Source organism: Passer domesticus, chromosome 17 (assembly GCF_036417665.1).
Source record: "Passer domesticus isolate bPasDom1 chromosome 17, bPasDom1.hap1, whole genome shotgun sequence".
In the NCBI taxonomy this organism is placed as follows: Eukaryota; Metazoa; Chordata; class Aves; order Passeriformes; family Passeridae; genus Passer; species Passer domesticus.
The window spans coordinates 1,897,480-1,919,216 of record NC_087490.1 but is presented as its reverse complement, the minus strand read 5'-3'; the positions used below and the strand labels follow the sequence as shown (position 1 = coordinate 1,919,216).

The window sequence follows — 21,737 nt, the reverse complement described above, 5'->3', positions numbered from 1 at the left end:
ATATATTTGGGTGGAATATGGGATATATTGGATGGAATATGGGATATATTTGGGCAGAATATGAGATATATTTGGGGCAATATGGGGTATAATTTGGGATATATTTGGTGGGAATATGGGACATATTTGAGGGGAACATGAAATATATTTGGAGACAATATGGAATATATTTAGGGGGAATATGGGATATATTTGACAGAAATATGGGATATATTTGGGTGGGATATGTGGTATATTTGGAGGCATTATGGCATGTATTTGGGAGGAAAATGGGGTATATTTGGGGGGAATATAGGATATATTGGGTGGAATATAGGATATATTTGGAGGGAATATACAGTCTCCAAGCACAAAATGCCTCTCTGGATCAGGTATGGAGTAGAATGATGAGGAAGAAGCCTCAGCCAGGGGAGCAGGGGAAGGCTTTTCCCTGCCAGAGCTCCCTGCATCCATTTCCAGAATGGCACAAACGTGGAAATTCCAGGAAACCTTCTCCTTTCTGAGGTTTTAAAGTTTTTTCTCCAAGTGCAGAAGAACAAAGACAGATCAGAAATGCAAATGAAATGTTTAGAACAATACAAAGAGATTTTGGTGGTCCTGAGGAAGGTGGGAGGAAGAGAATTTTCTCTTGGTGAATTGCAAAATTATGGGGTTTGTTCCAAGGCAAGCTGGAGCCTGAAACCTTGAAACCTTTCCTGAACTGAATTCCTGCTCTCAGCACACTTCTCCCTCTCGGGGCTGCTGCTTGGACTGAAACTGCCATGTTTCCATCATGCTGCTCATGTCATGGAAGAGACCTGGGAAGGAAAATAAACCCTGGCAACTCAGTGGGGAGGGGGGGAGGAAGGAGGGAAGATGGGACCTGACAATCTCCCCAGAGCTCTGAGGGAAAAACAGACCTGGCTTTGCTGGCAGGGAGTGAATCAAACTCTATTTTTGCTTCCTAGCCCACGGTGAGCCTCATGGCAGAAATGCCAGCTCTCATCATACCTTGAGCCCCACTTCTGTGCTCCTTTTCTGACTGCAGATGGCCTGAGCTGAGGAGCAGCTGTGGTCACTCCATGGACACACCCTGAGGGCACATGGAGGAGAAGCCAGCAAGGAGAATTCCCTTGGGGAATGCAGACCGTGGGGGATGGAGAGGAACTCATTGTGTCCCCAAAGCAAACTTAGGATCAATCAATCAATCAATCAATCAATCAATCACAGGATGGATTGGAAGGGACCTTAAAGCCCATCCAGCGCCACCCCTGCCATGCTAGGGACACCTCCCACTGTCCCAGGCTGCTCCAGCCCTGTCCAGCCTGGCCTTGGGCACTGCCAGGGATCCAGGGGCAGCCACAGCTGCTCTGGGCACCCTGTGCCAGGGCCTGCCCACCCTCCCAGGGAACAATTCCTGCCCAATATCCCATCCATCCCTGCCCATTTTGAATAAATTCCCCTTATCCTGTCCCTCCTATAAGAAGTCCCTCTCCATCTCTCTGGCAGGCTCCCTTTCAGTTTTCCTTGGAAGGAACACTGGAGAGAGGAGCTGGAAGCCCAAAGCATCAGGTGTAGTTCGAGTTGGTTTTACCAAAGCCCATCTTGAGCAAGAAGTTTTTGGCTCCCTGTGGACAAGCTCAGCCTTGTGCCATTCCCTCCTGGCCTGGGAATGCTGTCCCAGCTCCCTGAGCTGGATTGGATCCAACAGAGCACCTCGGGCTGGGGAGGTCAGCACCAGGCAGAGAGGAGGCAGAGCAGGACCCATCCCAAACCCACCATCTCCAGCTGGATCAGCAGCCAAACCGGCCAGGCTGGACCCCTGAGGAGGTCCAGCTCAACCTTGAGCGAGGTTCTGCACCCTCCAGGGTGCAGGTAGAGCTCAATTCCTGCGCTGTTCCTGCCTGGACAAGCCAGGGCTGAGCTGCATCCATCTGACAAAGCTCATTAGAATTTTTTTGGCATTTCCTTGGCACTGACAAACACTCTCCCCAGTCATCCACTCCCCTTTATTCCCCGACCTTTCTGCACTTCTGCCATCCAAGAAAACTTGGAGTGCAGGAGACCTTGAGGATGCCCTGGCTCTGTGTGAGCCGAGCTGAGGAGATGAATCATCCCCAGCCCAATCCCACAGAAATGCCCTTTGCCCTGCACAGCTCTGACAGCTTCTCCCTGCAGTGAATCTTTCCCACATCCCTGCTCCAGCCTGGGTCTTCCCCCCCACACCAAGTCCTTCCACAAGAGCCAGGCTGCAGCTTTTCATCAAGCAGGAGAATTTGACTGAATAGTGGATTTTCATCCCCAAGGTATACAGACTACAAAGACATTATTATTATTATTATTATTATTATTATTATTATTATTATTATTGTTGTTGTTGTTGTTATTATTATTATTATCATCATCATTATCATTATCATTATCATTACTGTTATCATTATTATTAGGATATTGAAAACAAAAAATTGAGATTTTGGTGAAGTCCCCCCTTTGCTGCTTCAGGATCCTTCAGTTTAAATAAAATCATAATGAAATCAAAGCATTTCTGTTTAATCTCTGAATAAAAGAGACTCCTCAGAGTAGAATCATGTTTTTCATCCCTCCCCGCGGCTGGGGCAGAATTTCCTTGGAGATCCTGCAGCTGCTGGGATGGGGACATGGTTTGAAGGGTGAGGCTGCCCCTGTTCAACCCCAATGTTTGGGATTTTGTCCTCTGGGGGCTTCGCTGGGCTGAGACCCCCAGAGCTAAACCAGAGGGGATTTTGAAGCCCCCCTGCACATTTTGTATCCAGTCCTGACCCTTTCAATGTCCCAGTTCTCAAACCAGGCTCTCCCAGGATGGGATTAAATCCTGCACAGTCCAGACAGGTTTTTGGAGAGCGTCCTGAGCTCAGGGGGTTAAATCACTTCCCATCGCACAGCAGATTTCTGAATTTTCTAAATCCCAACAATCCAATTGAACGATTGTTGAGCAATTCTTGTTCAAAAAGTGAAGAAGACCTGGCGAGCAGCTGTGGAGGGAGGGGGTGGCAGGAAGGACACCCAGACACCGGCACCGAGCCCACAGATATTTTTTCCCTCTGACTCAGTGTGAGCACCCTAACAAGCTTTGAGTACCGTGTCCGCCACAGGAAACAGGAATAAATTGGGAGAGCGGGAACGACATGAAAACAACTGAAAATAAAACAAGGAAGGTGGAAAACACAGAGGGGGTGGGTGGGATTGGGATGGGAGCGAGCGGGAGCCCAGCCTTGGCTGGGAGCCCATGGGGGGACCCCCCTGTGGCTCTCCCCTCTTGTTACTGATAAAGAAAAATGAACACAATGTTTTCCTTTCCCTAAGAATTCTCTGCAGCAAGAGAACCTGAAATTACAGAAAACTCGGAATTACAGATCTTCCCGTGGCCGAGGCACAGATCTGCAGCTCCAGCAAACCCTCGGGGCTTTTCCAGCCAGTCAATAAGCGAGGGCAGCCACAACCTGCTGCAGCACTTGACACCGCTAAAACGCGTCTGGGGACTTGGGGAAAAGCAACAGGAAAAGGCAACCCAGCAGTGTTAATGAACGGTCAGGAGGAGAGGGAGTTGGGACTGAAAAAACCCGGCTGCAAACAAGAGCTTTGGAAAGCAGGAGGGCCCCGGGGAGCTGCCCCGGCTCCGGAGCGCTGCGCTACAGCTCAGGGAAACGCTGAGGAAAGTCGGGAGCTGAGCCGCTTCCCCCTCCTCAGCGGGACGTGGGACAAGCACTGTCCACGTCCCCACCCATGCACACAAGTCCTGAAGTAGCAATCTGGCTCCAGGAGGAGCAGGGGCAGATCCTTCCTGGCATTTCCACAAGGATTGGCCATCCCGAGCTCTCGGTAGAGAACATCTCCCCCCTTCCCACCAGGCTGGTCCCACTGCCCTCGCCCAGTCTTGGCTTCAGATGGAGCTGGACTGGGGCTCTCCTCCCCTCTCCCAAAGGTTTGGAAGCCCATTTCTCCTGGGAAGCACTGTGCTCTGCTAGTCCAACCTTCCTCTCCCGTTAAAGTTAAAGCAGATTTCGACAGGAGAGCTCTAAAGCAGGACCACAAGGACAGGAATAGCCTGGACCTTATTTGGCAGGTGGAGAAACTGAGGCACGGGATATTGCTTCATCTTAAAACAAATGGAATTGAGAACATGGAGCAGAGCTCTAGCCCAGCCCAGCCCGTGATCCACCCCATCCCACAGCTCAGCTGTCCGTGACATTATTCCCGATCTCCTCAATTTCCCGTGCTTACATCTTTCTTCCACAATCTTCTCCCAATTTTTCATCTTCCCCTCACCGACCACTTCCCGGTTTTTCCCATCCCTTCCCCTCCATCTCCACCCTACTGCACCAGGCAGCTGTGGAGACACCTCAGGGAGCCAAAACCAGCACGTTCCACCAAAGGTAAAAAATGTATTTAGGGACCTACCAGTCCACCTGGACTTCTATATCCCGTGTCTCTACCTTGGAGGGCGCATCTCCACCGCTGTCCTTACTGCTGCTCTTCAGCAGGTCCAGGACGGGCTCGATCTCTTTGAGCAGCTCGTTGTCTTCCACGCCGCCGTTGAGACAGGAGTGACCACAAGCCCCGTCCCTGCCCTTGCCGCCGTCCGGCCCTTTGCTGCCGGGAACGACGCCGTTAACGTGGACCACGGGCTCCACCTCCTTCCCCGTTTCCCTGGCCCACAGCGATCCCATGGCTGCTGGCAGCGGCTGCTCTTTGCTGGGAGCGCCTGTGTTGGACAAGTCAACCGCCTTGGGAGCTGGGCACAGGGGTCTGGTGACACGGACAGTTTTGGGCGTCCCGTCGCCCGCAAAGGTGGTCTCCAGGTGAGTGGTGAAGCCCTCGGGGCCGCGCAGGATGAGGACCACGTAGGTCTCGGAGGCGATGCTTCTCAGGATCTCCAGCGCCGTCTCATAGCTCATGTCCACCAGGGGCCTGCCATTGACGGCCAGAATGATGTCCCCAGCCTGGACGAGGCCACTCTGCTCGGCAGCCCCGCCCCGGATCAGGTCCGAGATGATGACGGGCGGTTTGCTGACGCGCTCCTTCACCAGGAAGCCGAGGCCGCCCACCTTGCGCTTGAAGAGCCTCACCGAGATGACGTTGGGCTGGATCTGCTGCACGCTGAACACATTCTCTTCCATGGCAGCCCCCTCCTCCAGGACCTCGACACCCGCTGGGCAGGGGAATTCGCTGTCGGAGGCGCTTCCCAACGCCGGCCTGGGAAAGGGCAACTCTGGCTTTCAGGGAGCTGGACTCACTGGAAAACTCCCCTGGGCTTCGGCTGCCGAGGGGCTTCCTGCGGCATGCTCGGGGCACTGCTGTGCCAACAGCAGGAAAGCGGGAATGTCACCGCTGGGAAGGCAGGCTAGGAGCGGGGCGGGCAGGGCTGGGCATCGCCTGGAGCGGGGAACATTGCAGCCTGCGGTCAGCCGCGGGTCCCGCGCCGGGCTGGGAGGCGGAGGCAGCCCGCCCGCTTCACCGGCATCCCCGCCGACGGCGCGCGGGCTTCTTTATCTGGAAAGGAGGGGAAAAACCAACAAAGGAGGGAGATAAGTGAGGCAGGGCAGGCGCGAGTGCCTGCTGAGTGCCTGCCACGGGCACCCCGTCCCCACAGATGTCACCCCCTCCCACCCCGGGCTGCGTTCGGGAGCCAGGCTGCAGCCTCGCAGCGCTCCGGGCTTTGTTTCCTCCACCTCCCCCTGCGAAAATCGGCACCATCTGTTCGGCGGGGGCGCGGGGGGAGCCCTGGCAGGGCCGCGGGGCAGGGCAGGGCAGCGCTGGGGCACTGCCCGCTCTGCCCACCGAGGGGGCTCGGCCGCGGCTGCTGCCGGCTCGGGACCCCCTCTCCGTGTGTTCTCCAGAGCATCCCACACCCTGCGGGGTGAGAGCCAGCCAGGGGCCGAGCAGCCCCGCCCGGGTGGAAACCTGTGCCGGAGGTGCCGTCGCTCCGAGGTGGCCCCAGGAGCCCCAGGAGCCCGTCCTGGACCTGCTGAAGAGCAGCGGGAACAGAAGAGGCCGCTCCGCTCCCCTTCCCCCGAGTTAGGAAAACACTTCCAAAGGCAACTGCTTTTAAGGCTGGCTGCAGGGATCAGCGCTCAGCTCCTCCTCTCCCCAGATTTCCAGCCTGGCACGGGGACAAGGAGGCGACGCTCGCCCTCCCCCGAGCCCAGCCCCGCTCCCGCACCAACTGCTCCGGCGGAGGGAAAGCATCGCCGGGAGAGCACCTCGGAGCTCGCCCGCCCTCGGGGAGCCTCCCCGGCGCAGCTGGGCACGGCTGGAGCCGCCTGGCAGGGCTCGGGAGTCACAGCCCGCTGGCTCCTGATGGGACCCTTGCTCTTACAAGCCACGCTTGGCTTCTGTCACTTCTGCTCCCAAAGCCTCCCCGCGCTCTCCGAGCGCTTCTCAGATGCTCTGGAGAGCGTTTCTCTCCAGGACTGTGCCCTGACACTTCGCATCGAGCCAGCACCTTCTTTTCTTTTTTTAAAAGCGGAGTTTTGCGCAGAGAACAGAGGGCACATGCTCTGCTGGGGGCACTGCCATGGCAAGGAAAACAATCTTCTCTCTCCCCGTGCTCAGGGCAGCATTGGCACCTCCAGCCCCCCGATGGGACAAACAGGGATCTGAGGGGCGGGGCAGGGACCCCAGCGCCACTTGGGCACGTTAATCCTCATGTGAGGAGCGCTGCTGACCCCAGGCTGGGCTTTTACCAGCGAATTAAGGATAAAACAATTCGAGATCCATAACCCAAAGCGATGAGTTTAACCCCTGTGGCCCTTCCCCTGCTGTGACTCGGCCCTGCAGGGCAGCAGCAGCAGCTTGCAAAGGGTTAAGTACCACTGGGTCACATCCTCGAGGGCCAATTAACGCCCTAATTACAAATGACACCGGATCGGGACCCCGGGATGGACTGTGCTGCCCCGCGGGGCTCGGGCAGCAGAGCAGGACAGGGACGGTTCCAGTTTCGGGGAGGATGGAGCAAAGCAGGAATTCGCTTCTCCCCGACAGGTCCTGTCCCTTTCCTTCCCTCCCACCCCTCCATCCCTTCCCCATCCCGACCCCGCTTTCCCAGCCGAGTGTTCCCCTTCCCCAGGCTCTTTGGGATTCACAGGAGCCGCTTCCTTCTCCCTGCCGGGCTCTGATTCCCTGACCCCGCTCCCCACGAGGGCGCTGAGTCACACCAAACCCATCCTGTGGGGACAAAGGGGACAAAGGTGGCCTCGGGAGCGGCCGAAGCGCCACGGGAGCACGGGGCAGCAGCTCCCTGCCAGGGCCAGCCCTGCTCCTCACCCCGGGCGAGCTCTGGGTGTGCATCGTGCCCGTCTCGGCCTGGCACGGCTCCCTGGCACTGCCAGGGCACCCGGCCGCCCACACGGGCAGATGTGCACAGCTGGGGGCACCGTGAATGTCCTTCAGACCTTACAGAGGGACTTGCTGAGCTCGCTGGAAAGAGCTGAGGAGCCCCGGTGGTTAATCCCTCACTCTTCTCCCAGCAGGATAATTTCCAGCTATTTCCATGGAAAAGGTTGTCATTTCTGGTGTGTGTTCAGCCCCAGCCTGCAATCCCACGGAACGCTGGCATTTCTAGGTGCTCATTGTTGCCTGCCCCCAAACCCACTGACACCTCAGCATTCCTTGCAAAAGGGATGAGAGGAAAAAAGATTTTAAGTGGTACCTCAACACCAATCCAGAGATTTGTCCTTTATTTCTGCTGCTCCTCAGAATCAGGAAGGGTAGAAAAGAGCCAGAAAAGAGAGGAACAGGCAAGGAGAGGGAGGACAGAGAGGCTCTAAGCCCCTCAGCCCCCTGCTCCTTTAGGGAATAGCTGGATAAGGATTTTCACAGAATCATGGCATCATTTACGTTGGAAAGTAATCCTAAAGATCCTCGAGTCCGATTATTTTCCAGCTGGAAAGCCTTGCACAAACTGAGACTGGGGGGAGGAGGGAGAGGGGGAAGTTCAGGGAGAAGGGAGACACCAGGAGGGCTTGGAAAGCTCCCCCAGGAGGGTCGGGGCTCTCTGCCCCACTCCAGGGTGTCCCAGGCCTGATTCCTGAGGGGACACGCTTCGGATGGAGCCCGAGCAGCTCAGCCCTCTGCTGAGCTCTGTGAGCCCACAGATTCCCAGCTCTCCCTCCCAGCACCGTGAGGACTCTGATTTAGGGGCCCCAGAGCCAGGTCAGACATTGAAAAGCTGCTGGGGGTGTCAGGTCTAACTCCTTAAAACAGTGAGAGCAGGACGGGGTTTCACCAGGGTAGGAGCACTTATTTCACCCCAAAAACCAGCCAGGACATGAAAAATCCATCAGCAAAGCCAGGCTCGACTCCCTGTTGGGAACAAACCCTGCAGGAATAAACCTCCACGGATGGTGTCACCCCATTTCTGCCTCAGTTTCCCTGCCCTTCCCAAAGCATAAACCTGACTCAAACTACAGGAAAGCAGCAAGCCCTGCAGAGGGGCAGCACCCCAGGCAAGCCTTGGCCCTGATCCCAATGCCAATCCCTGGGAACAGCCCTCCTTTGGAGGCTTTCAGGGAAGAGCAGCAGAGCCTGCTCCCCTCCGGCAGCGACCGAGGCTCAACCAACCAAGCCCAGGAGAAGCTCCCTGAGCTGCCAGATAACATTCCAAGAACAAACTCCTGCACAAACCTTAATGGGATGATTTGATTTCCAAGGCAAAGCGGAGGAGAAATCAATCCTGGGGGCTTTAACACAATCTCCTCACTGTGCCAGGCAGAGCCGCCGGCACAGTGCCGTGCTCAATGCCAGCTCCTCGGCCTCACAAATCCATTTGGAGCCCTGTTCTCCCGGTGATAATGGCTCCTGCATCCCTGTGCCAGCTTTAAATGGGCACCATTGTCCTCTTTAATTAGCTTTCGTGGGATTTATAGCTCGAGGAAGAGCCCTGGCGCTGATGGATTTATGCCCATTTAATTTTTACGACCCATGGAGCATCGGAGGATCGGATGAAGAGCGCTGGGATGCAGCATATGCACAGTTCCTGTAAACCTGCATGGCTGTGCCTCTGAAAGGGGAATGGTCAAGAGATTCCCTGGCAGGCAGCTCGCTGGTGCCAGCAGTTCCACGCTCCAGCCCTGCCCAGGGTGTCCTTGGCCACGGCCTTTAAATGCTCAGATAATGTTCCTCTGATGCCTTAAGTTTTAGCTTTTACATTTTTCAGGTCCTGCAGTGTATTTGTGTATAACTCTGAACTGATACAGAGTGTTAGTTAGCTCTCTTCACATTTTGGGCAGACAGAACAATCCTTCCAGGCCTGAGAACCAAGGCCACCAACACAGCCTCAGACCCTGGAAAGTTTAAACAAAAGGGAATGGGGTAGAGGGAACCAGGGGAACTGGTGACTTCATTACCTGAAGCTATAATTGGACAATTAGCTCTGATATGCAAATAGACCAAACTTAAATCAGTCTGAGAAACTCGTGACCAATGTCCACCTTGGGTGTAGCCTCTGTGAGGCTTTTGCACTGCCCAAGGTGTGTCCTTTGAAGGCCTTTAATAAATTAAAGCCACCTACTTTATTCTTTAAGCTCTGTCTAGTTCCTGTTCCAGGCATCACCTCCAGCTCTAACCACCCACCTCCCCTCAGCCTTCCCAAAATCCACCCAGGAAGGGCGAGACCCTTTTCCTCCAAACCAAAACGATGGCTCTGCTCTCCCTTCCCACTCCCAGCTCAATTCCCAACCATTCTTGGGTTGGGGATGGTTATTCCAGCTGGGCTGGGACCTTGCCTTTGCCCCCAATAAACCTGATTTCCACCAGGAGTGACCGGAATGAGACACTTTGCCATCTGTACAATGCCCTGGTGCCAGTCAGTGCCCACTGACCCGAGCTGGCACCAGCAGGCTCTGGAAGGACACTGCCAAAGGGATGGAATGCCCCGGGCTGCACCCTGGAGACCCCCTCACCTCCCCTTTGGGTGGCTTCTGCACCCAAACCATTCCTGTTCCTACAGGAAGGGCAGTTAATCAGATAAATCCTTGTTTCTGGTAGAAATAAATCCATGGCCAGACCCCAAGAGGGTTCATCTGCCCCTAATCAGGGGTTGTTTCCTGGAAAACAAACCACAACTGTTTGCTCATAAATGTGCCCCAAAGCCCCGGGACCTGCACATTTATCCAGCTCCTGGCACTGGTTTGGTGTCCATCCCCTCTCCAGGGAATGAAGCAGCCAGGAAAAGCCAGGTCCTGCTGGCACAACGGCCACGGGAATGTCTGGGCAGTTAAAATGATCATTGCAGCTCCCTTCCCACACAAATATTCCATTTTTTCTGATTGATCCTATCCCATCCCATTCACACCAGTGTCCTGCACGCTCCTGCTCATGGAACAACAGTGCTGGAGGAGGCTGAGCCACCCCAAAACTTTCCTGCAATTTATTGGAGCCCCTCACCCCCCTTCCCGCTCACCCCACCCAGCACAACTCGAGCAGAATGCACGAAATGCATTTTAATGTTGCCAAGACAACTGTGTTGACAAAATCCCCCTTTTTCTGTAGCTGCCAGAACCAGGGTTTTGTTGGAATTTGGAGTTCAGGACTGAGCAGATTTCTGCACCACGCCTGCCATTCCTCTTTTGCTGTTTCCTACAATATTTCCCCGACGCCTGCGGTGTGTGGCTCCAACAGAATTTAGATAAAAGCGTCAATTCTGCCGCTCACCCCATCTCAAACTGATGTTCTTATTAGGGCTTGGCCCATCTGTAAAACCTCAATTCCGCCACCATCAATTTTCCGAGAGGCTTGGAATTACACCAGTGACTCCAGTGTGACAAATTGGAGCGGTGTTAACACACCGCCACTTTGTCCTGGAAGACAAAATAGGTAGGGAGGAAATAAATGAGAAAATGCCACTTGATGGATGGTCTGGCGGTCCAATCGCAGCATGAGAGGGGAATTGGGGCTCCATTTAGGAAAAAACAAAAGAAAAAGAAAATTTAAAAATCACAGCAGGCTGGCTGGAGCTGTAATAGCTCAGGAGCTGCCAGCCAGCATCAATAAAGTCAGGGATGGAGCTCCGAGTCCATCCAGGAATAAACTCCTGGTCCTTTTGAGCCTCTCACGTCCCCTCCTTTGCTGCCGTCACCCGAAAATCCTTCTTGCCTGGCATTAAATTTCCCAATAAATCCTGTTGGCGCTGGTTTTCTAAAGAGTGACTCGTGTCCCTGTTTCAAACCCTCGGGAGGAGATCGTTCTCCTTGTGGCACGAGCCCCCAAGCCCCAGGCAGGTCCCAGGAATTCTGCCCCTGAGACAGCTCTGGGATCTCCTGAGCGCTGCCACCACCCCTCTCCAACACGGGAAGGGGCAGGATTGGGATTCCTCCCTTCCCCAGGGATGAGTCTGCCACACGGAGCCAAGGCAGAGCTCTTGGCATCCTCAGGGACGTGCCAGGGGAAAATTGAGGATAATTTGTTCCCCCGAGTTTCTGTCCATGCCTTGCATTAGCACTTGTTGCCATAGTACCAACAACAGCGGCAAAGTTCTCCAGGGGCCTCCTGGGACCTGCTCCTTGTCCTGCAGGGGCTCTGACCCCAATTCCAGCAGGACTCAGCTGGGGAGATGATGTGGAGCTTTCTGCCTCCTGGATTTGCTGCCGGTAGGAGAGAGGCTCCTTGGAAGCAGCACCAGCCTCATCATCCTCACCCCTCCAGCATCCCGAGTGTGGATGTGGCAAAAAACCCAGGAGTGCATGTGGGAGAGGAATGGAAATGGACCCCATCGATCCCAGGGGTTTTCCTCTTCCCTATGGAAGCTAAACCAGCCCCAGCCCCCATCCTAAACCAGTTTTCCCCCGTGCCAGAGGAGAGGATTTGGCTCCCCAAGCCCCTGCTCCTCACTGCTGGCATTTGGGGCAGGCTGTGACCCCAGGGCCAGCTCGGAGCCTGGTCCCAGACGTGGCAGGGCAGCTCCATCTTGCTGCCTGCTGGGGATAGGGGTAATCCCTGCTCGGGGGGCACCGAGCTCCCCGGCCTCTGAAAGGGGAGAGCCTCACGTTCCTGCACGTCTGGAGACGTAAGCCTGGAACTCTGGAAAATGGGATTAAGGCGAGCTCCCCTAGAAGGGCATTGCTGGATCTCGTTAAGCGTTTCGGGATTGTCACGGAGAGGAGAAGCCATGGAAAGCGTTTCCCTGGCATCATTGCCCCCGTTTTTGCAGGGACACACACAGAACCTCCGGGCTGCCACGCTCCACATGCAGAGCCACCACCCTGGTGACATCGGGGCTTGCCACGGCCACATCCCGCACGGATGGTGACAGCCCAGGGTCCCTTATCACACACAGCCCATCAGGGCTCATTTGGAACGAGCACGATTTATCCAGCCTCAGCCAGACAGTGGCTCCCAGGCCTCCTCGGGACACAATGCATTTATTTTTGGAAGGATCAGATTGCATCTATAGATTTGATTTAACGCACAGATAGGATCGGAGCAGTGGGAGCAGAACAAAGGCATCTGAGCTCCGCTCGGAGCCGCCTCTCCAACCCGGCCCCTCGTTAGCGGGGTTGGGTTTCTTTAGGGGAAAATTGATGGTATCAACAAGTATCAAACAATATCCTCGTTCCTCGGGAAAGGTAAATGCTAATCTATGCGAGCTGAGCTCATGTGACTTATCAGTTACTAAAAATAGTTGTTTTCAGGCACTGATTTAGGGATTCTGGCAGATTTCCTAAGCCTTTGTACAGACACACCACTGAAATGGAAAAGACAAAATACACAAGCAAAGCAGGGAGGGGGAAAAAAATCTGACAGGGCCAAAACGGCCCCTGAGGGTGAGGGAGGACCCAGCCCTCCCCGTGAGCAGCCACAGAACGTTAATTCCAAGCGAGGATTCCGAGGAGGATTCAGCCCAAACCCCTCTGCCTAAGATGGCCTCTCGCTCACAGTTCTGGCGCTGGCAGGGGGAATACACAGAATCCAAAGGACGAGAGGAATTGTCCCTTTCCTGGGCTCCAGAAAGGGTGTGAGGATTCTCCCGGGGCGGATACCTGAGGAGGGAAATAACCCATCCAAGCCCACGGCTGCGGGGGAAGAGACTCCGCACCCGGAGTTTGTTTGCAAACATTTGAAACTGCAGAGTCTGTTCCTGAGTTTGTGGCGTCTTTAAGGAAATATTCTGGGAAATACAAGCTGGGAGAAAAGAGAGGGGGGAGGAAATTGCTGATGCAAACCTAAATTCTTTAAATAAGGCTTCCCCACTGAGACCTTGAGCAGAAAATGATAACCAGCAAGAGGTGCAGGTAGAAATTCCTGCGAGAGTGATTTCCCCCCTGATCCCGAAGCCTCCCTGCAGCTTCTGTGTGATCATCCCTGTAGATTCCCGTCTGCCAGAGCCGCTGGCACTTGGGAATGTGGGTGAGGAAGAGGAGCTGCAGCTGCCCCTGCGGTCTCCCCTGTTCCCCGAGCCAGACACCCCTGCTCCCCGGCAAGGGAGGAAGGACGGAAGGAAGGATGGAGACGCTTCCCCTCCATCTCGGAGAGGCGGATCCGCTCCTCGGGGACTCGGCAGATCGTTGTCAAGTCGCCTGCCAGGATTTCCTCCCGACTGTCATAACTTGGGAGCGTCGGGAGAAAATGTCTGCACCCGGGCCGTGGGTGCTCGGGAGCGGGGCAGTGCGCACCCACCCCGCGCCAGATGTTCCAGATGTGCCCGCACAAAGAGCTCTTTTCCCCTCTGCTTTGCCAGTAAGAACCAAAAGCTTTGGGCTGCGAGCCCGAGGGCAAGCAGGGCTCATCCCTCCGCTCCCTGCGGCGGCAACTCCCGCCTGCATTCCCGGCTCGCCCAGGGGGACCTGCGAGGTCCTTGGTGGGCAGAGGGAAGGGGGACGATCCGGGCTGAACCCCCGTCCTCCCTAAAGGACAGGAGCCAGCCCCAACAGGACATCCCGAGGGGTGGGATGTCTCCTCCCCACGCCGGGCTGGATGGGGGTCTTGCTTCCACCGCAGTGCCCGGGGACAGTGAGGACACGCTGGGACAGCTGGGACATCCCAGGGACAGGGCGAACAGCGAGGGCAGGACGTGGCGTGGGCCACTCCCCACCCCAGCGCCGGGCTCGGCGGCGTCTCCCGCAATGCCAAGCCCTCCCCGTCGGGGAGCGGCGGATCGGGAGCTCCGCCGAGTTCAGCACCCGGGACAGCTCTGGCGATCCGCTCCTCCGCCCGGGACAACGCCGCCCGCCTCCCGAAACCGCCTTCTCCCGGGACACGGCATCCCCGGGGAAAACTGCCCTCCCTCGGCAGGCTGGCATTCTGCGAGCTGTCCCCCTGCCCTCCCCAAACCGCCCCCCTAACCCCACTTCGGGCAACGGCGGCTCCCGCTCCCCGCCATCGCCCCGGGCAGACTGCCGCCTGTCCCGGGCTCGCTGCCCGCCTGCCACCCCCGCACTCGGCGCAGCTGCCTCCCGGCCGGGCACACCGCGTGCCCTGCCCCGCTGCCCCGTGCCAGCTCGCTGCTCCGGGCTGCGGGGGAGGCACCCCGCGGGGCGAGCCGGGCTCGCAGGCGCTGGAGGAACTTTGCGGGGCGCGGAGGGACGGGGGGTACACCCACAGCGTGTCCTGGGCGTGGGGGGAGAGTGGGAGCCGCGTCTCGGAGCAGCAGAGCGGCTTTCTCCGGGCACGCCCCGCGCGTGTCCTCGCTCCGCGGAGCCCGGCACTGCCAGGGCTGGGGTCCCGCCGCCTCCCCTTCCCCTTCCCTCGGCCGCGGGCACGGCGCGGCCCCGGTGCCCGGAGGCGGCGGCGCTTCCGACGGGGCGCATGGTCCCGCAGCCCCTGCAAAGTTTCGCGGAGAAGCGGCGCCCGGCGCGGGGCTGGGGGCACCTACCGTGCGGCGGAGAGGAGCCGTGCCCGGCCCCGGCCCCGCGGCCGGCCCCGCATCCCTCCCGGCGGCTCGGCAGGGACGGAGCCCGGCGCGGCGCTGGGCTCGGCTGGGCTGGCAGGGGGGAGCCAGTCCTCGCTGCGCCCCTTTATCCCAGCATCACCGAAACGAATCCGCTTTGACGTCCAACCAGGGTTTTTATGGGTGTGGAGCGAGCCGGTGCAGCCCTCATTAGGAGACACTCCGCTCTCCAAATCATACATCTTTTATATAACCTCATTTCCAGCGTGGCTTTTCTCCCCCCCTCCCTCCCCTTGCCGGGGAGCATCGCCCACCCCCCCAACTCCCCCACCAATTAAAGAGCTCAGAGACACCCCCCGGCCCCCACTTGTTGCTGGAAGCTCCGCTTCACCCCCCGCGGGCCTGACTCAGCCTGCCCCGGGCGAGCGGGGGGCTCTGCCTGCCCCGGGGGGCAGCGGAGGGGCTCAGTGCTCCCCAAGTCCCCAAGTCCCCTCCCAACCCTGCTGCAGCCCCCACATCCCTGTCCCCAGGCAGGTTGCGCTGCAGAAAATCCCGCTCCTCTCCTGGCAGCCCGTGGCTGCTCGGTGCCCAGGGCAGACACCACCATTCCTCGGGGAGCTCCCGGCGCTCCCAGCCCGGGTCCGGGCGCTGCTGGGACATCCCCGCGCCTCGGCTGCCGGAGCTGGCCCTGGGCTGCACACGGGAGAGGGAACAAAGGGGCTCCTCACCCCATCGCCCCTCCTGACTCTTCATCTGCCCCCAGCGCGGCCCAGAGCAGACCCAGGCTCGACATCAGCCTCCAGCCTTTGCGATTGTGCTCATTCCCATGGCAACAACAAACACACAATTATAGATATATAATATTATATAAACCCAGCGGGCTCTCGGGCAGGGCTGTGGGGTTCAGCCGCTCCCAGCCTGCCCCGAGCCCAGCAGGAGCTCCCACCGGAGCAGGGAGATGTGTCCTGAGCCTGCTGAAGGTGCCCAGCCCGTGGATGCCCGGCGGCTCCGGTGCCACCCAGCCCCCGTGCCTCACCAGAGGCAGGCGAACAACACAGGGCACAGCAGGCGGCTCAATTACAGAACTTCCCACGGCGAAGGGGAGCGGAGCAGCCCCGCTCCTGCCCGGCGCACCGGGAGCTGTGCAGAGGCGCAGAGGCGGAGAGGACGGGCAAATGCAGCAGCGGAACCGGGGCTGCCTCCCCCGTTCCGCCCCTCCTCACCGAGATCAGGCTGTAACACTGTCTGGGGCTGAGGAGAACGTGATTCTGCCTGTTTAGAGGCAGGAGGACTCATCTAAGAGCAAGGTGCCCAAGGACATCTGCACTAACCCACCGGCCGGGGAGCGCTGCCCCGCGCAGGGAGCAGTGACAGCGGTGACAAAGGACTTCGTGACCCGGTGGCGATGGGCTGGGAAAAGTCCAAACCCTTCTCCTTGCAGGGCTCACAGCTCGGAGCCGTAGAGCTGCAGGGCTCTGCGGGCTGGAGCAGTTTTCCCTGGATAGGGGTGCAGGCAGACGCAGGCTCACGCAGGGCTGGTGGCTGTGATGTCACCTGTTTGAGGGGACTCTGCGCTGCCAAAGCTACCCCAGCACACGGCCACCAGCACCTCCTGCCAGCGAGGCAGATCCATTGGAGGAAGCAGAGCCCTGATCCAGGGGAGCAGAGCTCGCTGTGCCACTCTGGGACACGGCTTTGCCAGTCCAGACTCCCATCCTCTACCAGCCCAAGATCCCAGAACAGAGCTCTGCTCATCCCTGGGCCTCATCCTCCGGGGCACGGCAGCGCCTCCTTCCCCACGGGGATGGTTTTGGGATAACCGGGAGCTCTGCTGCTGCCCGGAGATCCGCGTGAGGCAGGAGCAAAGTGTCCCTGTGGGGAGGGAGCCGGCGGCCTGCGCTCCCCTGCGCCAGGGAGGAGCCCCAGGTAGCCTTTCCCTCCCGCTGGAAGCCGTGAGTCAGCCGGGAAGGGAAGGCTTGGAGGCTCATAAACAACTACTGAGGAGGCAGAGGGTGGGCTGTGAATGGAGAAGGTGGAGCGAGACCCTCCCCAGCACAGCCGCACCACTGAGCCCCTTCCCCGCACAGCTCCTGCTGTGACAGCCGAGGCTGCGCCTCCCTCCAGCAAAAAGCGTCTGGGGAGAGCATTTCTCCGCAGGGAACGTGTCCCTGGCATCCTGCCTCACCCTCCCTGGGCACCCCGGAGAGCAGCCCCAGCTCTGGAGGAACCCCCCCATTGCCAGCCTCGTCCATGGAAGTTGCTTTCCCCTTTCCCACAGCTGGGAGCCGATCCGGGCGGTGCTGCCTGGGAAGTTATCCCCCAAAACTGCTCGGGAGAGGGAAGAGCCGCCTCCCCGCCCCTCGCAGCGCTGCTGCCCCGTTCCCCCTCTCCTCTGGCAGCAGCTCAGCGCCGCTCGCTCCCGGCCATATGCTGCCAGAGGTTAGGGATAGAAACCGAATAGAAACCCAGCGCTTAACGCCCAAATTTCCTCCCCGCCCCGCCGCTCCCGCTGCTTCCCCTGTGCCGCTGCCCTTCTCCCTCACCCACCTCTCGGAGGGGAGCGTGCCGAGGGGCTGCAGCCGGGTCCCTCGGCCGGAGCTCCCAGCGGTGGGATCCGCCGGGAATGTGCCGCTCAGGATGCTCGGCTCTCCCTGAGCTCCTTAGGAACGCGTGGCCTCGCACGGATCACACACACGATCTCCGCGGCTCGGGGGTTACCGGGCTGCTCTTTCCGCGCGTGCGGGGGGATTACAGCCCGCGGAGCAGGGCAAGGGCTGAACACATTTCCACCAAAGCTTTGCGCACCCCGCACACACAGCGGCGGCTGGGAGCGGGGTCTGGCACTGCCACTGCGGCGATTTGGGACAAATCCCAGGATTGTCTGCCCGTGCTCCAGTTTAGAGCGAGCGCCGATGCTGGGCTTTGCCTAGAGGTGGCAGTGAGCCTTCGCTCTTCGCTCTTCCCCTTCCCCGACCCCCGGCACAGCCCGGCAAGTCGCGGAGCTCTGGCGGGCTGGGGCAGGGTGGCTGTGACCGCACAGGGACAGGAGGGACCCGCTGCTCCCTCCGGAACCCACCCAGCCTCTGCGGCCTCGGGGGATTCCTTGGCATCGTCCCCTGTGCACGGGGCAAAGGGTTGGGGCTCATCGAAGCCAGGTCTGGAGCGAAACTGGGCTTTGATCAAACCCTTATAACCTGGGAGTTCATGGCCAGGGCAGGTCGCTTTTAAAACATCCTGGGCCAGCTCCCAGCTCCTCCCTCCCTCCCCGCGACATTTTAGGGGAAAACTCTTTGTCCCCCACCTGCAGAAGCTGTCACAGCCCTCAGCGAGCAGGCAGAGCTGTGACAACGCGAAATACCCCAGCACAAACCCCAGAAACCAGCAAGACACCTGCAAACCCCACCAAAAGCCACGTTTATGTCCCAAACCTCCCCGCCCTGGGGGTCAGAGTTGGAAAACGCTGCTGGAAAGATTCCTTGGGAGCTCCTCTCCTCCTCCTCCTCCTCGGCACGAGGTGGGTGATGAAGGGTGATCTCTCTCTCTCACACGTGGGCACACACGCACGCAGCAAATCTAATAAAAAGATATTAGTCCGAGAGAATTTGGCTCCTGGCATTCAACTATCTCGAGCTTCATACAGACACCAAAGAAATGAGATTATGGGAGCACACAAACAAGAAATTCCAGGGGGATGAATTCATGTTTCATCGCTGTTACAGGGCAGGGAAGGACCTGTCTGTCTTCCCTTGCATTTCTTTTTAAATTCTACTTCAAAATACGAACCCCCTCCCTTCAAAAGTCACATTTCCTCCAGCCCCAAGCCCTGGCACCTTCCCATCAAAATCCAAATTGCTCTCATTATCATTTTAAGGATGCGTTGAAGGGCTGACAAACACCCCAAAGTTCAAGGACTCCTTGTAAATCCGGGGTGTAATTTAAATTTAAAAACCCCGCTTTGAAACCTCTCTTGGCAGCCTGAAAGGGGCTGGAGTCACTCCTGGGTTATTCAGATGCAAACCCTGTTTGGAAGCACGAGTGGCTGAGCTGAGCCATCCCCAGCAGCTGGAGCCTGGGGGCAGATGCTTCGCAGCAGCAGCAGAGCTCCACGACTCCACTGGAATCAGCGGAATCGAGATCATTAAAGCCAGCTAAAAGCAGCCGCTTCCCGGGATTTTGTGCCATCTGAGTCCCTATTTCCAGCCCCTTCCTTCCCAGCGGGATCAGGCCCCCAAACGGCACCTCTGAACCTTTAGATCAATTCTTGCTGTAATTACAGACCAGGAAAATCGCTCTCGTGTCAACCTTAAGCAGTAAATGTCGAGGTTTACTTTCCTTTTTTTTTTTTTTTAACGAAGTGACACAATTCTGAGGGCTGTGGCTTAAAGACTCTTTTGAAAAGCCCCAAATCCCTAATCCGGAGTGAAAAGTTATCGCTGGAGCACCTTGGGGTGGGTGGCGACAAGCACAGGAAAGGGCCGGGGCGCTGGGTAAATAGGGCCGGGGAGGAGTGCAGCAGCCTGACGAGCCTGATAAGCCAAATCTGCACAGCATTCACTGCAAAAAACCAGCACAAAGCAAACCCAAGAGCACAGAAACAGCTGCTGCCGAGTTCTTCATTTCTAAAGAGGAGCAAGGAGGGGAAAAAATAATATGATAAAAATAATCCGCCACGAAGCAGCAAAGTCCCTCGGTGCTGGCCTGGAGGGAGGAGGCGCCAATTCCCTGCTCGCCCCAGACCCACTCCAATAAAATGTGTATTTTATTATAAATAAAATGTGTATTTCATTATAAATAAAATGTGTATAAAGTGTATCAGGGAATACACTCTAACAGGGAATTCGGGCACGCCACCGGGAGGAGGGAGCAGTGAGTAGGGTTAGGTGGGATTTTGGGAAGGAATTGTTCCCTGGGAGCGTGGGGAGGGGCTGGGATGGAATTCCCAGAGCAGCTGGGGCTGCCCCTGGATCCCTGGAGTGCCCAAGGCCAGGCTGGGCAGGGCTGGGAGCACCTGGGGCGCTGGGAGGTGTCCCTGCCATGGGAATGGGGTGAGCTTTAAGCTCCTTTCCCACCCAAACCATTCCATGACTCCAGGTCTGGAATCCAGCCTGGATGGAGCAGCAAAGAGCAAGGAGAAGGTGACCATGAGGAGGGCAAATCCCAGCTCCCAAATTAATCACAGCCCTGAAAAATAATAATAATAATAATTTTTTTAAAACCCTTGAGTGATGTTCACCTCCAAATCAGCCCCGTTTGGCTGATTCCAAACAGCTGCCACGGAGCTCTCCCAGCCCAACTCCCAAAAAAAGAGGGACAAACAAGAACTCAAGAGAAGGAGCTGTCAGGTTTTCCTCCTTTTTTCCCCCAAATCCAACAAAAAGCCTCTGCTCAGCCTTTCCACCAAGTGAGGAGAAGTTTGCAGATGCTGTGCCAGGAATCTGGATTTATTCCTGGCACGGCTGTGATGGGATATTGACACTGCTGGAATTTGAAGCTACTTAAACTTCTCAGCCCCCCAAACCACTTTGCTTTGAGCCAACAAACACCAGCCTGGCCAAGAGAGCTGAGCACCAAGCCCCAGAAGCGGATTTGGACGTGCCAGACCCTAAAAAACCTCAATTAACAACAACAACAACAACAACAAAATATAATAAATACAATACTATATAATAAATATACAGTATATATGATGTATATATATACAATATATCCTATATAGTATGTATAAATATAAAAATATATTATATAGTATTATATATATTATAATACATAAAATAATATAATAATATAGAATAATAAAAAATTTAATAATGATGATGATGTTGTTGATGATGATGATGATGATGATGATAATAATAATAATAGTAATAATAGTAGTAGTAGTAGTACCAACTCAATACAGAGATTTTTGGCTGCCTCCAGACACAGCCCAGTGATTGACCTGGGAGAGGTTCCCCCTGAGCAGCCCTGGGATCTCAGGCTGGACTGGTCCCAGTAAAGGGAGGGAATTGGGGCCCAGCAGCTCACTGGGGTCCCTGGGAGCCCCGTCCTGGGTGGGGCTGGAATCTCCAGGAAGGTGATGGAGATTTTGCCTGGAGTCAAGACCACCCCTGCCACCCCCTTGTGATTGCCAGGGGTGGGTTCCAGCTCCAAGCGCAGCTCCCTGGCTTTATCCCCCACGTTTCACACACCCTTTTCCCACGGCTCCCAAACCCATCCCGAATTGAGCTGGATTGGCCAGGATGACGCAGAGGATAAAGCCCACGAATGCAGGATGCTCCCTCAGGAAAGGGAGACCAAAGGGGTCCCCAGAAAGAAAAAAACAACCCCAAACCTTCCAGAGTTTTGGTGCTGTTGGAGAAGGGAAATTGTCCCTGAGTTTAAAATCTGGAGGGTTTTCCCCTCTGGATACATCCCGGGGGTGATGGCAGCTCCACCAAGGGCTGGAGTTGCTGCCCAGAAATCCCAGCTGCTCTTGGAGGGGATCCAAGGATGTTTTCCTCCAGGATATTTACATCGAGGAGTTTATCCCCAGGATCAATCCTGGCAGGGAGAGGATTCCTGATGCCTGGAGTGTCCAAGGCCAGAGCAGGGACTGGAGCAGCAAGGTGCGACAGGTGAGCAATGCCAGGGTTGGCTCTTACGATCAAAAGGCAAATATCCTGTAGATATGTTAATTTTATAGATTTATAGTTGTGTTTCACCCCGTTGTGTTGTTATTAGGGGGTGGCTTTGGGACCTTTGGGAGGGTCACTCATTGCTATGGCAGCACCTGAGCTCCAATCAGGATTTATGCAGGGATCTCCACCCCTGGGCAGGGAAGGAGGAGTCAATGGACAGAACTTTGTGAGGGACCAAAGGGTTAAAAGGCCAAACCTCCATGGTGTGGGTGAGCACGTGG

At 56.7% G+C, this 21,737-nt stretch overlaps 1 protein-coding gene across 4 annotated transcripts in view; it reads right to left on the bottom strand.

Annotated features, from left to right (window-relative positions):
- NOS1 (nitric oxide synthase 1) overlaps positions 1 to 21,737 on the bottom strand; it is an 80,233-nt gene that overhangs the window by 46,682 nt on the left and 11,814 nt on the right. The window contains exons 1-2 of one of the 4 annotated variants that reach the window (XM_064392131.1): positions 17,387 to 17,695; positions 4,417 to 5,508 (exon numbers count right to left, since the gene is read on the bottom strand). In XM_064392131.1, the coding sequence (XP_064248201.1) occupies positions 4,417 to 5,135 (719 nt within the window). In that variant the 5' untranslated portion in view covers positions 5,136 to 5,508; positions 17,387 to 17,695. Of the gene's footprint in view, positions 1 to 4,416; positions 5,509 to 5,919; positions 6,026 to 14,824; positions 15,075 to 17,386; positions 17,696 to 21,737 lie in introns of those variants that run through there. The other 3 variants (XM_064392130.1, XM_064392133.1, XM_064392132.1) reach the window with 3 other exon arrangements.